At 41.0% G+C, this 13,417-nt stretch overlaps 1 protein-coding gene across 1 annotated transcript in view; it reads right to left on the reverse strand.

Annotated features, from left to right (window-relative positions):
- The window catches only part of MSRB3 (methionine sulfoxide reductase B3), a gene marked incomplete at its 5' end in the record, with an annotated part of 86,647 nt that overhangs the window by 35,418 nt on the left and 37,812 nt on the right, over nucleotides 1–13,417 (reverse strand). Inside the window, 1 exon segment of the mRNA XM_082310610.1 lies at nucleotides 4,958–4,986. Coding sequence (XP_082166736.1) covers nucleotides 4,958–4,986 — 29 coding nt within the window.

Here is a 13,417-nt window from a genome sequence, read left to right on the forward strand (position 1 = left end):
ATCCAACAAAAGCTCATGTGTAGCTGTCCCTGAGGACAGCATCGAGCTGCACGGGCAGCTGTTACAGCTTAATTCCTAATACTAATTGGAATGTTTCCAAAGTATTGACACAAGCAGTGATATAAAATCACATAGGTAATATCTACCTTTCATTCTGTCTGTATAGAAGCAGGGAGGCAGAAGAACGGGGTTTGGAGATGCATCTCTCTCTGTGAGAGAAGCGGGAAGCCGGCACAACAAACGATGAAGAACACAGCTGAAGGCAGTGTGTGCCCTTGGGCACTCCGCTCTCTCCGGCCAGTGCACAGATGCATTTCTACAGCACGGTGCTTCCACAACTGTCACTTTATTGCACCCCGCGCTCTCTGACTTCCTCCATTCCGCCGTCTGAGTGACATAAATATAAAAGAAACTCCACTGGAGGCCAAGTGTATTGTCCGGGGATTTGTCCTTTCTTTTTAACACAGAACAAAACTCAACTTTCTTCCCCTTCACGATTTCACTACCAACACTATCACTTGAATATCACATGGCTCACCTCCACAGTGACATGCCGGATACACCAAATATTACAGGAGATGCCTCAAGAAAACTCCAGCCCTCCCGGCAGGCAGTAGGAAATTCACCATTACCATCCCCTGGTGACCAGTGGGCATGCTGAGACAGTTGTTTGCATTTTCTATGCTTATTTTTCTATTACTAAAGTGGGATTAACAGTGCTCAGTGACACCTTTTGAGACCTACAAATTCTTCCTGTTATGGAACAGCATCATGAAGACCTATTTTTCTCTAAATTGAAAAAAAAAAAAAATCTTTCATTAACTGATTATTCCAATATAATTCCTATATTCTTAAATTCTAAAATTTGCTAACTGAGCATATAGCACAACAAGCATTTTAGACACTACCAAAATACTAATAATCAGAACAAAATTGTTTCAGCTGTGGTTTTTGTGGTTTACTTTGTTCCCTAACAGATTTTGAGAAAAAAAAATATTTTTCCTACAACCTTTTTCGCTTTCAAGTACTTTTTTAGGAAAAATCTATTTTCAGTACCAGTGAAATTCATCATATTATGACAGGAAAGCAAAATTGTTTCATTTCGTAAGATCTTCTAACAGCATGAAGCTAACCCCGTGGTCTCTCAGACAGAAATTCTGCCAGCTATAGACTTATAAAGAATCAGCAGAGAAAAAGACGTTTCTCAGATGGAACTGTTAGTCATGATATGAAGAATGTGTGTCCCCTACAGATGTTATAGCTATTTATATGATAAATCCTGATCATCACTATAGGAATTTTACAGCCTTCTTTTAAGTTAATGCTTAAGTTCAAATTAATCTTCTTTTGACAATGTTTGCCTAATACTTCAGTGTTGAACAACATTTCCAGGATTACATTTACAGTGAGCCTACTGGGCACTTTTAAAGCTGTATTCCAGACTTTGTACTTGCTTCAGAAACACTTCTTCTGATTCTTCAATGCTTCACAAATATTTCTAGGAAAGACAAGTACAATAAGCATTGATAAATGCTTAACAAGGGCACATCTAGACTTGCAAGTTAACTGGAATTAACATTAGGGTTAATTCAGAGCACGTGACAGGTTGTAGAACAGCTCCCTGGAAATATTCATTCTAGAATAAAATTACCTCATTCTCACATTCAACACTTGAACTGTTTTGAATAACGTGAGATAAATGAGAACAAAGCGTGTTTGTTCCAGTTTGCGGGATCATTGGTTTACTCAGGAATCACAGTCTGGGGAATTCAAAACAAAATGAGGGATATGAAAATACCTTAAGGTGTCTCCAAGGAACTCAAGGTTGCATAAATATAGTCAGTGGGTTCAAATGGCAGCAGCCCTTTTAAAACCAATGCTACATTTACACACTTCAAAGGCCCGCGTTACACAGAACATGGTGCTACAGAGGGCACTGCACCCCCCCACAGCAGAGAAATACTTTTTTACGAGGATGCCTCTCTGCCATCACCACCGCATCCTTCCACTCCCTGCCTACACCCTCCTGTTCACTCAGAGGCAGCAGGAGGCCTGGGCTTATTCTCTGGTTTTGGATGGCAAGCTATTTGCTGGAGAAACGAAAACAGCAATCTTTTATTTGGGTGATATATGTTGACTTGATCTCAGTATCTCCACTTCTCCTCTGCTCTTGCTTATTGGGAACAAAAGATAAAGTCTAAGTGCTTTCACTGTCTGACGATCTAGAAGAGCTTCTGGGTGGAAGAGCTGAGCACCATCCCTGTAAAGGGAAGGCTGCTGTACGTTTCACAAAGAGAAAGATTTTTTTCAGCCTTGGTGGTTCTGGCTATGAAATGCACTTTGAGGTTATGGACTTTCTGTGATTTCTTTTTTCTTAAAATACCATTTTTATTGTGTGCTTAATCTGTTTCTTCTACTATCTTTTAACATCTGTCTTTGGATGAGACGCTGAAAGAGGCAGCACTGATAAGACCAAGGCGTTAAACCTCAGTAATTCTCAGTTTCACATATAACATTGGGGGCAAAGCATAAAACGAGACCAGGAGCCCAGCGTGGCCTCGCCAGCCACGCACCCTGGCGATCCACTATGGATCACTGGGTGAGGAGCCTTCAACACCTTGGAGGGAGACCAGGGTCCCACGACAGGAAAGCCTGAAACTATTCCAGTCAAAGACTTCCCCAGGGGTTTAGGGGAAAGGGATCACAAGCAGAAGATGAAAGTGAGACTCTGCAGAAAAAGGAGGAATAAATCTAAGAAATTCCTCAGCCCCAGACCTTCCCATACTGTGTCACTGATGGTACACAAAGGACCCTGAAGTGGGAAGCAGCACAGCACAAGGCTAAAAATTCCTGTTGACATTCATGGTACCTGCCAATGTTGACCCTCAGCAAAAGAATATTAATCAGCTGCTGCAGAGGATTCTGGCGCACATCCAGAGAATATTTAGGTGCAGCAAAAAAAGTGGAGGCAGAGAAGATCTTGGGTCTTACTGCTCATTTATATTTATGCTTTTTTTGCGTGGTCTCCTATAAACACTCTTTACTTCCAAATCCTTTTACAACCTCTGTGTGTTCCGTGCTCTTGTGGAGACAAAACTGCATCAGGCGTTCACAAGGCCAGAGCTCTGACCTTGTGAGAATAACACGTAAGGAGTGCTTTCAGAAGAGCAGGGCAGGGAGAGCAACCCTTGTCCTTGTTTGGGCAACCGGGATTTCCAGCACCCCTGTGTGAGAAATGAGACAACCTGTGCCCCGGACACGGACCCAAGCTCAAGGAAAGCAAGCCTATGGAGCCCACAGAGATGAGGAGGAGACATTCAGGAACTCACGTTCAACCTACAGAGTCCAATCACTGAGGCCTGGTGGCATCTACTGAGCAGGCATTCGCCCTAGCTGCAATGGTGCCAAACTTCTTATCGATACCCTGTCGATACTTCCTCCCTAGGGAAGACCATACCCCTGCCTTCGCTGCAAGGAGAGGGCACACAGAACAGTGCACGTAACAGGAGAGCTTCTTCAAAAGAAAAAGTCAGAAAACTGTTTGTAGCTTACCCTACCGAGCAAACCAAAGTTCTGCAGAGAGCATTTTCCCCTCAACAGAAAAGTGAGACATTTGATGTTCTGCTCCACACATTAGTTTTGATGACTTTATTAAAAGGAAGGGGCTGATGGCAAACAATGTGTGAAGCTATCCCCCCATGTAAAACTGGTTTGTCAAGATCCAAGAAGCGATCTTAGCATAGAGTTCATTCAAGCAGTATTTAAAGCAAGTAACCTCAAACTCACAGACTAAAATCATAATAGATGCAAGATGACTCAAGTATACAAGATTTAGGAATTCGCTATATAAATGCTTCCTGCTGTAGATTTCACTCCTATACAGTTCCAAAGATAAAATCTAATGTGGAAAGAAAAAGCAACGTAATATCTCACGTTTCAAACCCAAATCATGCTGTAACTGGGATAAAAGGAAACATGCTATTTCATATATATTCTGATTAATATATATTGTAAAAGTTCTATCATTATAGGCAATTACAATCATCACATTAAGCAAACCATATAGAAGACAACATTGGCCTAAATACTAAATTGCCATAATAGTATTAGGTTTTCTGTTTAAAGTAGCTGTTTTCATCTTAACAAAAAAATGTATTTTGAATGACCTTTTCAGGCAACAGACATTTCAGCCAGTTCCAGGGCAACAGTCCATTCTTAATTTACTATTGTTTAACTTTAAGGAACACCCAGGAATAGTTAACTGAATAAATAACAGTCTGGTATTAGGATCTCTGTTTTTTCCCCAACTGTTCCCGTTTGCTGTCCTGTGTTTTTTGTCTTGTTAGATACACATTAACCTGTTAGACTGACCTTCACTTCCCTCCCAATCCTTACAACACATTAAAATTCTTTAAAAAGACAACTTGAGAGAGACTGCCTTTTGGTAAACCTCCTAAAGCGAGCTCTACAGACTGGTCTGGCATGCGTTGTGTACATGCATCTGTCATGAAAATTTGATGACAAATCATCTGTTTCCTGACAGATAGGCTGCACTGACTTCAAATTCCCATGAAATGTCTTTGTCCACCAGGAAGAAAAACATTCTCTTTTAAAGCAGTGATCATTCTCAAACTTCACTTCAATCCTCCATTTGCTTTAGTCTGCATTATCATTTATTTGTACTATAATTTTTCTGGATCAATTAAAGCCTGTCGCAAGATACATCTTCCTGATCATCTTTTGGGAAAATGTAAAGAGACAGGAACTAATGAAAGGAATGAAAGCAAATGTTTCACAGTAATAATGCTGTTTTCAGAGGGTGAGAAATGAAGATCCTTTTTAAGACTGACCTACCCCAGTTTGTTTAAAACTAAACTGAACTTGAACTGATAAACTACTCTTCTGAGATTAACCTGAATAGTGTACATTCAGCAAAACACTGTAAATCTAAACATACCTGAATTGGAGTCAAACTTTGTTTCTGACCTGCAAAAGAAAATAAAAAGATTGTGAGTTACAAGAGCTGCTTTATGCCATAAAAGCCATTTGTCAGACTGATCCCCCAGCAAATACCGTCTTTAACAAGACTGTCTACCTCTGCACGTTAATACTTAATGCATTCAAGGGCATTTGAACCCAAATAATAACTATTATCTTTAATGTTTTGGGTTTTTGACAATGTAGAGTTTCAAAGACGGTATTTTAAAAGACAAATCACAAAATGAATTCAGAAAATAGAATATAAATTTAAAACAGGATTAAATTATATGCTGTGAATCCTGGAACACAGTTGTTCCTATGAAACAAGTATTGTTTTCATTCATTTTCATTTTTGAAAAGTCATTAAGAGGATTTAATTTATTCATGAATGTTTCCAATCTATTTTTGAAGCAGATACCATTTCATTAATGTCATATGTATTGTATCCAATGATCTGTACTTAATTGTACAACATCCTAGGAGGGTTTTGTTTGTGTGTGTCTTCAATTTACTCACTCTGCACATAGGAATAAGTGGTTTGATTTTCTTAAAAGAGGAAAGCAGGGGGTGGGAGAGAGGGAGAGAGGAAGGGAGCCAGACCTAAATTTTAACTTGTTTTAAAGTCTTTGCAAAAAGACAATGATGTGTGCATTATGCACCATTAGCTTTGGTCGTGCACTGCAGATTTTTCTCTCTCTAACAAGTAGCGTTTTCTTCTAAGGGCTTAGCACTTAGCAAATGAACCCTATAACCTGTATATTTAATAAAAGGAAGAAAAAATTAGCCCTTGTGGGAACATCATGTTTCAGATATAGGTTAATAATACTTGTAAATGTAGAAGCCTTTGAAGATCTCAATTCAACTGTGGGAAAACTTAAGTTGGGTAATTACTCTCAAGATGCTGCTGATGTGCTGTCAAGCAGAATTAACCCTATGACTAGGCCTATCTACACAATCTGCTATAAGACAGCATTGTCTATATCGAGCTCTCAAACCAATTAAGGGGCATGTTCCAATCAGATTTATATTGCCCGCTAACAATCAGTTGTACACATGGTCATGGCTGTCACAGCAGGACGCAAGGTCTGACCAGCAGGAGACCTGTTAAAGGATGTTACGTTGGCAGCAAAATGCATTTCCCCAGAAATTCTAAGGAGGAAGTACAATGTTGGATCCTTGTACGCTGCATCAGGGAGGGGATGTATTTTGGGAAGTTACAGTCCTTCTTTTTTCAAAAATAAATGATTGAAGCTCAAGAACTAATTGCAGGTTTATTTTCTTCTTTTATTTTATAAGCTTGTACATGCAGGTACCTATAGCTGTATTTTACACGTACTCTGTATATTTTATATAATTGGCGTTGTAATCCCATACCAAAGATCTATGCTACAGCAAATGAATATCAAATCAATCATGATATAAAAAATGAACATGTTTACACTATTAGTTACAGTTAAAGCCATCAGAAAGGAAACAACACCCTTCTCCCTTCCTGCTCATTCTCCACCTTCCCCCAGTGCTCACAATCTTTTATGTCTTAAATGTAACTCTCAGATGGTGAAAAGATGGAAGGGAAAAAACCATAACTTCTCTTCCTAATTGGTATCTATAAAGTATCACCAAAAGCACTGAACAAAGCAAGCATGCTGCTGACGTGCCTTCACGAATACCACCACCAGTAACTTCCCGGGGCACCAGCCCACGCTCCTGTTTGGCAGTGTATTTCAGTTGGTATTTAGGCCCAGCAGGATGAAGTCCCCACTCTGCGAAAGGTGCATGCTGGTAACTGGGGGGAATTCCACCGAGTTCCAGGTAAAGCCACTTACTCAGTATTTTATTTACAATATTCTCCTCAAGCTGCAGTATAGCTGTCTAGACTGTTTTCTCTTGCTCATCAGTGTATCAGCCACACCTCACTACCTACATAGTCAGGGACAACATACGAATCTTACCATCAGTGGCTGTTTATCTGCACAATCAGCTTGTCGCTGCCCGAGTTCTAGATACGTGGTATTAGTTGGTCAAAGACAGACCCTGGTTCTCAGCCTGCATGGCTTGGCACGGACATATGGCACTGCGACTTGCAGCATCAACAAGCTGGCCCAGGGGCCAAGATGGCAGAGAGTACGTGGGGAGGAGGGTCACAAGGGTCACTGGGCACTGTAATGAGTACCAAAGCTCCAAACAGTCATAAGTTACTGGGCAGCAATTCAGGAAACTGATACAGGGCGACAAATGAATAGAACTTTGTCTGGCAACAGAAGAATAGCTATGAAAGAAAACACAACATGGGAGGTAGCGCGAGGAGCCATTGAGAGGTGAAGGGTCACCTACGTTACGGTCACCATGTCACCTTGGGAGAACAATGCAAAATTTAGGACACAGTATTACAGAAATTGTTAGAGATCTTAGAAAGGCACAGAAAAAAGGGAGGAAAATAATGAAGCGTCTTTGGCATTGCAAATAAGCAACAACTAGCAGATGTGAGAGAAGCACTCCGCAAGAGCACAGTCATCTTGGCTCCCTGAAGGAATGGCAAAGCTTCCAGCAATTTCAATGGAACCAGCACTTTTCCCCTAGATCTTCCAGTATTTACATCTTTTTTCTTGACAGCATGCTAGACAGGCATCAAAAACTAGTTGCACATAGCTGTTAAAAATATACACCTAAAAATGGCCAATAGAATAAAAGTAAATGCTGACAGTACGTTCCAAAGGGATGTTTTGCTACACACAAAAATATTCACTCTGACTCCTTCATACTTTTAAAACTACATTAACTAGAAGGAAAAACTTCTCTGTATATTGTTATCATTGTACATACTCTGATATCCAACCCAAGCGCCCTACCAAACAAGACGCACCTTACAGAGCCAGGCACTGACTTTACAAACTGTCTTTTATCATTTATCACACCAAGAAGGGAAAAAAAAACCAAACCAACAAACAGAGAATAGCTTTGTGCATATTTTCTCTACTTTTGCCCCATAGGAGTACTCTGAAAGTCAGGGAATCATTCATAAATATCTTTGGAAAGGATTCCATATGCATAGAGCAAGAGGATATTTATAAAGTGCTTTCCATTTCCAACCATGGTATGACTCAAATACACACAACACATGGCAATACAAATGCCAAGTAGCTCATCTACCAACACAAAATATGCAAGGAAATAGTGAGCTACTGGAAAGGTTTAGCTAAGGACAAGGTGCCACAAGACTTTTAAAGATTCCAGAAATAATTAAATCAAACACAAACAATAAAATATATGATGGTCACTTTGTCTGTACTGCAAAGAGGCACAGGATTTTGACCTCTTCCTTTTAAAAGGCACTGTAAACCAGATGTTCAGACTGCCAAGTACTGAGAAAAAGAGAAATGGAGTAATGATAATCACCATGTGTTCCTGTAGTGTGTATTTTCAACTACTGCCTTCCGAAGTATGACCGAAGTGCAGTTGTTCAGTGCCACACACTACGGCGTGACCAGACACACTACAGCTGAAGCTAACACAGATCTGCTATTTGCCAGTGAAGTGGGCTTTTGGCAAGGAGAGGGGAAAGAGGACTTACTGCACAACCTCTACTGTTGCGTTACAACTGCCTTTTTGTTTCACCCTCCTTGATGAAGTCTTTATCAGGTTTATTCACGTTTTGTTGAAGCCCATCGTTGGGAACAGCCTTTGAAAGCCCCACAGCTCTCTCAGAAAGCACCTGGTGAAACCTCTGCAGTTCCAATCCTTTCATTTCAACATTGAAGGAGACATTGACTCCTCTTGGCTTTCTTACATCTTTGCATTAGCAGTTTATACCAAGTTGTTCCTTTGCAAGGTTTTGCTTCAAGGATGCTAAACACAACATTGGTAGGGGCAGACATTCAAAATGCTACTCCCCTCTGAAAAGGACTTTGATTGAATAAAGATCTGTTGCAGTTATAAAGATGATAGGTGCGGCTTCGGTACATCTTCATTTTCAAAGAACGAACTTTTTATTCTATATTGGCATAGGCAATTTGCTGAAGAGACAAGGATCTAGCACGCTCCTGATACAATCCAAGCCAAACAATGTCCTGGCCCAGGTGACTGAGCAGAATAAAATCATTCCTCTCTCTTTCCTGTTTGCCCCCAATAGCACAGAAAATACCAAGTTGGAGTGTCAGCGTTCTTGGCTACAGCACTGCTAGCAAGCTAAAAAGGCGGCCAGGACAGAAATGCTCCGTTGTGAACATGTCCCTGGACATTGTGTTGGCCCAGATCATGTTCATGCGAACTAGCACTCTCCCAGACAGGACTGAGGCAAGCTGCAGGGGAGGCTCAGGCTACGGGCCATTCCCCACAAGCAGGATGAACCAGGCCACGCTGTTTCAGAGAGGAATTTAGGCTAACAAACACAAGCCATGTCTTGTCACTTGCCTTTAGGGCCAGAGAAGAGGCTTGTGTCCATTTTATTTACAAGTATGGACACAGCCCTTCTGAAAACGCAAACCGTTACTTGGAAGCGGTCACTGATCTCACTCATGAGCCCAAACGCCAAATAACAAGGCAAGCTTCCAGAAAGAAAAACGCAGCAGTATTCCAATGTAAAAATTAATACCTGATGTAACTATCTAGGAATTTATGAGACCCACACCATCAGGGAATTTGAGAAGCCCCTGAGTGTTAAGAACCAAGTAGTTCCTCGAGCAGCAGAAGGAGCAAAGCTGGCCTTGCTGCTGTGTTGTGGCCAGGGGACAGATCCTGTCGTGTCTAAGGTGGCAAAACTACTTCCCAGAGCTGGATATTCATAATGCCTCTCTCTCTTCCACCCTCATGTGGATTCTCTGTTATAATACAATAATATATATATTATTTACAATAATATTATCTACTATAATCTAATAATATAGTTGAACTCTTGTTCAGGTCTCCCCTCAGAGAGGGCTTGAATGTGATCTCTCTCCCAATTTCATGAAAGTTTTAGGAACTTAATATCTTTGAGGTTTAATAGCTTACTCCCCTGCCAAATTTGGCTGAAATTGGCAAGTAGATTAAATGATACAGTTTTACTATTAGGAAAGGATTGACACACAGACGGCATGATGCTGTAAGCCTTACTTCCTTAGAAGCCTGGTTAAAGATATATTTTTAATCTTGTTGTCCTAGACTACAGAAAAAAGACTGAGTCACTGTTGATGGATGCTGGGACAATTTCTGTTCTGCATATTGATTAAAAGCCAAATTCAAAAAGAGCATTTTAACATCACGTTAGTCGATGAGTGGTCTCTGGGTGAGTTCTGTCCAGAGTTTATTTTAATGTGAGAGTTATAAACAGATAAATATAGAAAACTACAGCTTCTGCAGTCATAATCCATAACAATCCTCCCTACCTGATTTTTACTTTTTTTACTTCAGGTACATGCATACACATAGTAAAGCATAAGATAGGTTAAGACTAGCTGAAAATTAGTTCTTCCAAGCAGGGTGACTGATGAACAGTCAATGCAAAGCAGTGTGAATTTCAAACAGGGGGAATTCCATATCAGACTTAAAAGTTTACAAAGAATCCATTGACATTTTACAGTGAAAATATCAACGAAATTCTTAGTAAAATCGGTGGAAGTTATCTATACATATCTCTAGGATTATGGAAATCTTTGCATTTATTTCCTCTAATTTCTAAGTACCTTCAACAAGGATTTGCAATTCAGCCATGCTCAGCAGTAAGCAAATGAAAACAATTTCACAGGCTTGTCTCAATGAGACCGTGAAATATTTCAAATGTTACGTTTCAAGTCCCCTTTTCCTTCTTTTTTGAATCCTAACGCATTTCTCCTAGGAAATCTACATCAATATTTGCCTTTTGGAAAGGATACTTGTTGAAATGTTCTCTGCCTAGCAAACTGGGGGTGAGATCCCCCATATTCCTGTACTTGTTTTCACTGCTGGAGATGGTATTACCCGGAGAACACGAGCAAAAGGCAACCTCAGGTTTGCTGTTGTATTGGCTTGTAGCTGGCAGCCTCATCCGATGGGCTCCTTGTGCAGCCAGTGACCTTGGCCTGCAGTAATTCAGACAGTGCCTTACTACACTTGTGGGCAGCAACCAGCTCAGTACAATAGAGCTGATCTACTGAAAAAACAAGACCAGGTGGTTTGTGGATCAAGGGAAAAAATTAGATGAAGTGTTTTTTGTTTTCCAAACTCGCTCTTGCTCTCCTAATCCGTTAACATAAAAATCTTTCCAGACTTCGTTGCTTATATGAGGGTAGTGAAACGAACATTCAGCACCAGCCAAGAAGCTGCCAGTTAGAGGATATTAAAAACTACCCATGAGCCGAATAGGAGTGCAGAATCATTTGCTGTAATGACTACAGCTCCTCTACGCCACACTTGCCAAGCATCCAGTGAAAGGAGCCTTTCCCTGAGAGCCGCCCAGCAGCTCCACCCAAGGGCAGAATTGTACCGTTCTTGCTCCGAGGGGCTCGTGAGGACCAAGAGGACAAAGTCCTGTCCCAAACCACCACAAAAATTAGTAATCACCAGGTCAAGCTCCAGCGACGGCCCCATGCTACAGCTGCGATAAGCTGCGTGCAGCTTAGCACGTTTTCAGTATTCGGGCAGGATTAGATGTGTATTCAGCATTCAGGTACGTTCAGATGCGGAAGATGCCATGGGCTGTATTCACAAAGGGACTGCAGTAAATACGGCATTCATATTGATAGTCATCCTCAGAGCTGGATTAAACCTCCAGATTCTAGATGGCTCTGAGGAAGACAAGCACTCTCCTGTCTTCATTTTTGGTGAGGTGATTTTAGGAGTGCATAACAATTTGTCATCCAACAGCGATGCAGCAGACTTGCAACAGAGGCTGGTTTCAACCAAAAACTGATTAAGCAAAAGGAAATCAATGCTCAATGAGAACAACTTTACTGATTTTTAACTCCACTAGCCTTTTCTAGGGGACAAAAAACTGCAGAAGTTCTTGCAAGTTTTAAGATCCTCAAGCTTCTTGGAGCTACACAAGACCTATTAAAAATCTGAGTTTGGACGAGAACTGTTTGGTAATACTGCCTGCTGACCGATTCCTACACTGGCAAGAGCTAACTTACTCCAAACAAATTTTATTAAAAGAGAAGCTGTTGGTTTTGACACACAAAACTACAAGTTTTGTGAGAAAACTAAGAGTCAGTCAGAGCAGATGAAGTTGTTCAAGTAGTTCTATTAGATCTTATGAGAGATGCTACAGCAGTTACTTCATATGGGCTCTATCCTAGCCAGCCAGCCAGTGCTGAATTGTCATGTGGCCTGCTCAAAGGATGTAAAGACTATTAAGAAAGCTTAAAGGCCATTAATTAAGCACTCAGCACTGGGGCAAGGAAATTTCTTCTATAGATCTAGCCTCGTGACTGAAATTGTCCCTTGTGTTGTGAAGATGAGAGGGGTACAATACTAATGGCACTGCAACGTTGCCCAGCCACGATTTGCTTTTCTCATGATTTGCTTTTGGATGTCTGAGAGATGTTGAGAAGACCTGACACAGTTCAACGAAAATCAAATGAAAACATGACATGAATAAGGGTGTTGCTATTTCTCCCTGCGCATGTTCAGAAGAGCCAACACCATTACCAAGAATTCCTTCCAGGAAGCAATAAAGGCAGCAGTGGGTGATTTATGAAGCCTTGGCAATTCATTCCTTGGCCCTAAAAATTGGAAACTGACACAACAATAATATTTCTTTTTTTAAAAGGAAATCATTCTCCCAGGCTTCCCACTTCCCATCGATACCACACCTTTCTCACACAGTTCTGCATATGGTAAAGGACATGACCGTGGTTTATTAAATATGGAATAGCTCCTCTCCTATGGCAATAGCACGAGTCACAGATTCCACTCAGGTTCACTCTAACCTCCTCTTGCCATGGCTGTGGACAGAATGGTATTTTTGCGTAGTGTACAAGAAAATGCCTTGAAAAATTAAAGTAGGTGCAATCTTGCAAATACACTTGACCCTTAGAAAACACTGAGGATTCAAGTGGCATAGGTGGCAGTCTGTGAACTGATACAGAAACGCACAACCTTGCCACAGAGGCTGTCCAGCCATGATGAACGTGGCTCACAAAGAATTAACACAAGCAGGTATAGCTGATAAGCATGAGGGTTTTTTCCTTTGGCTGATTAGTCTTCTATCAGATCAATGTGCTGCATCGAGACATGCTCCAGCCACACCAGGTGAGGTCCAGTGAAGGGGAAGCTACGAAAAAACACCCTAGAGAAAGGTGGGGGGAGACGGGCTGCTTCTTTTAGCATAAGCCTGCAGCTAGATTGGACTATGTGTAACACAAAACCACATAAGGGCTGGCTTGCAGAAAAAGGAGGTCCTTGAGATTAGTTTATTGTCTCTCTCATTTATTGCTTTCTTCAGGCAGCTGTACTGGGATGTAGGAGACTGTCTGGCGTGAAA

This window comes from Platalea leucorodia (assembly GCF_965183815.1).
Source record: "Platalea leucorodia genome assembly, chromosome: 4".
Lineage (NCBI taxonomy): Eukaryota > Metazoa > Chordata > Aves > Pelecaniformes > Threskiornithidae > Platalea > Platalea leucorodia.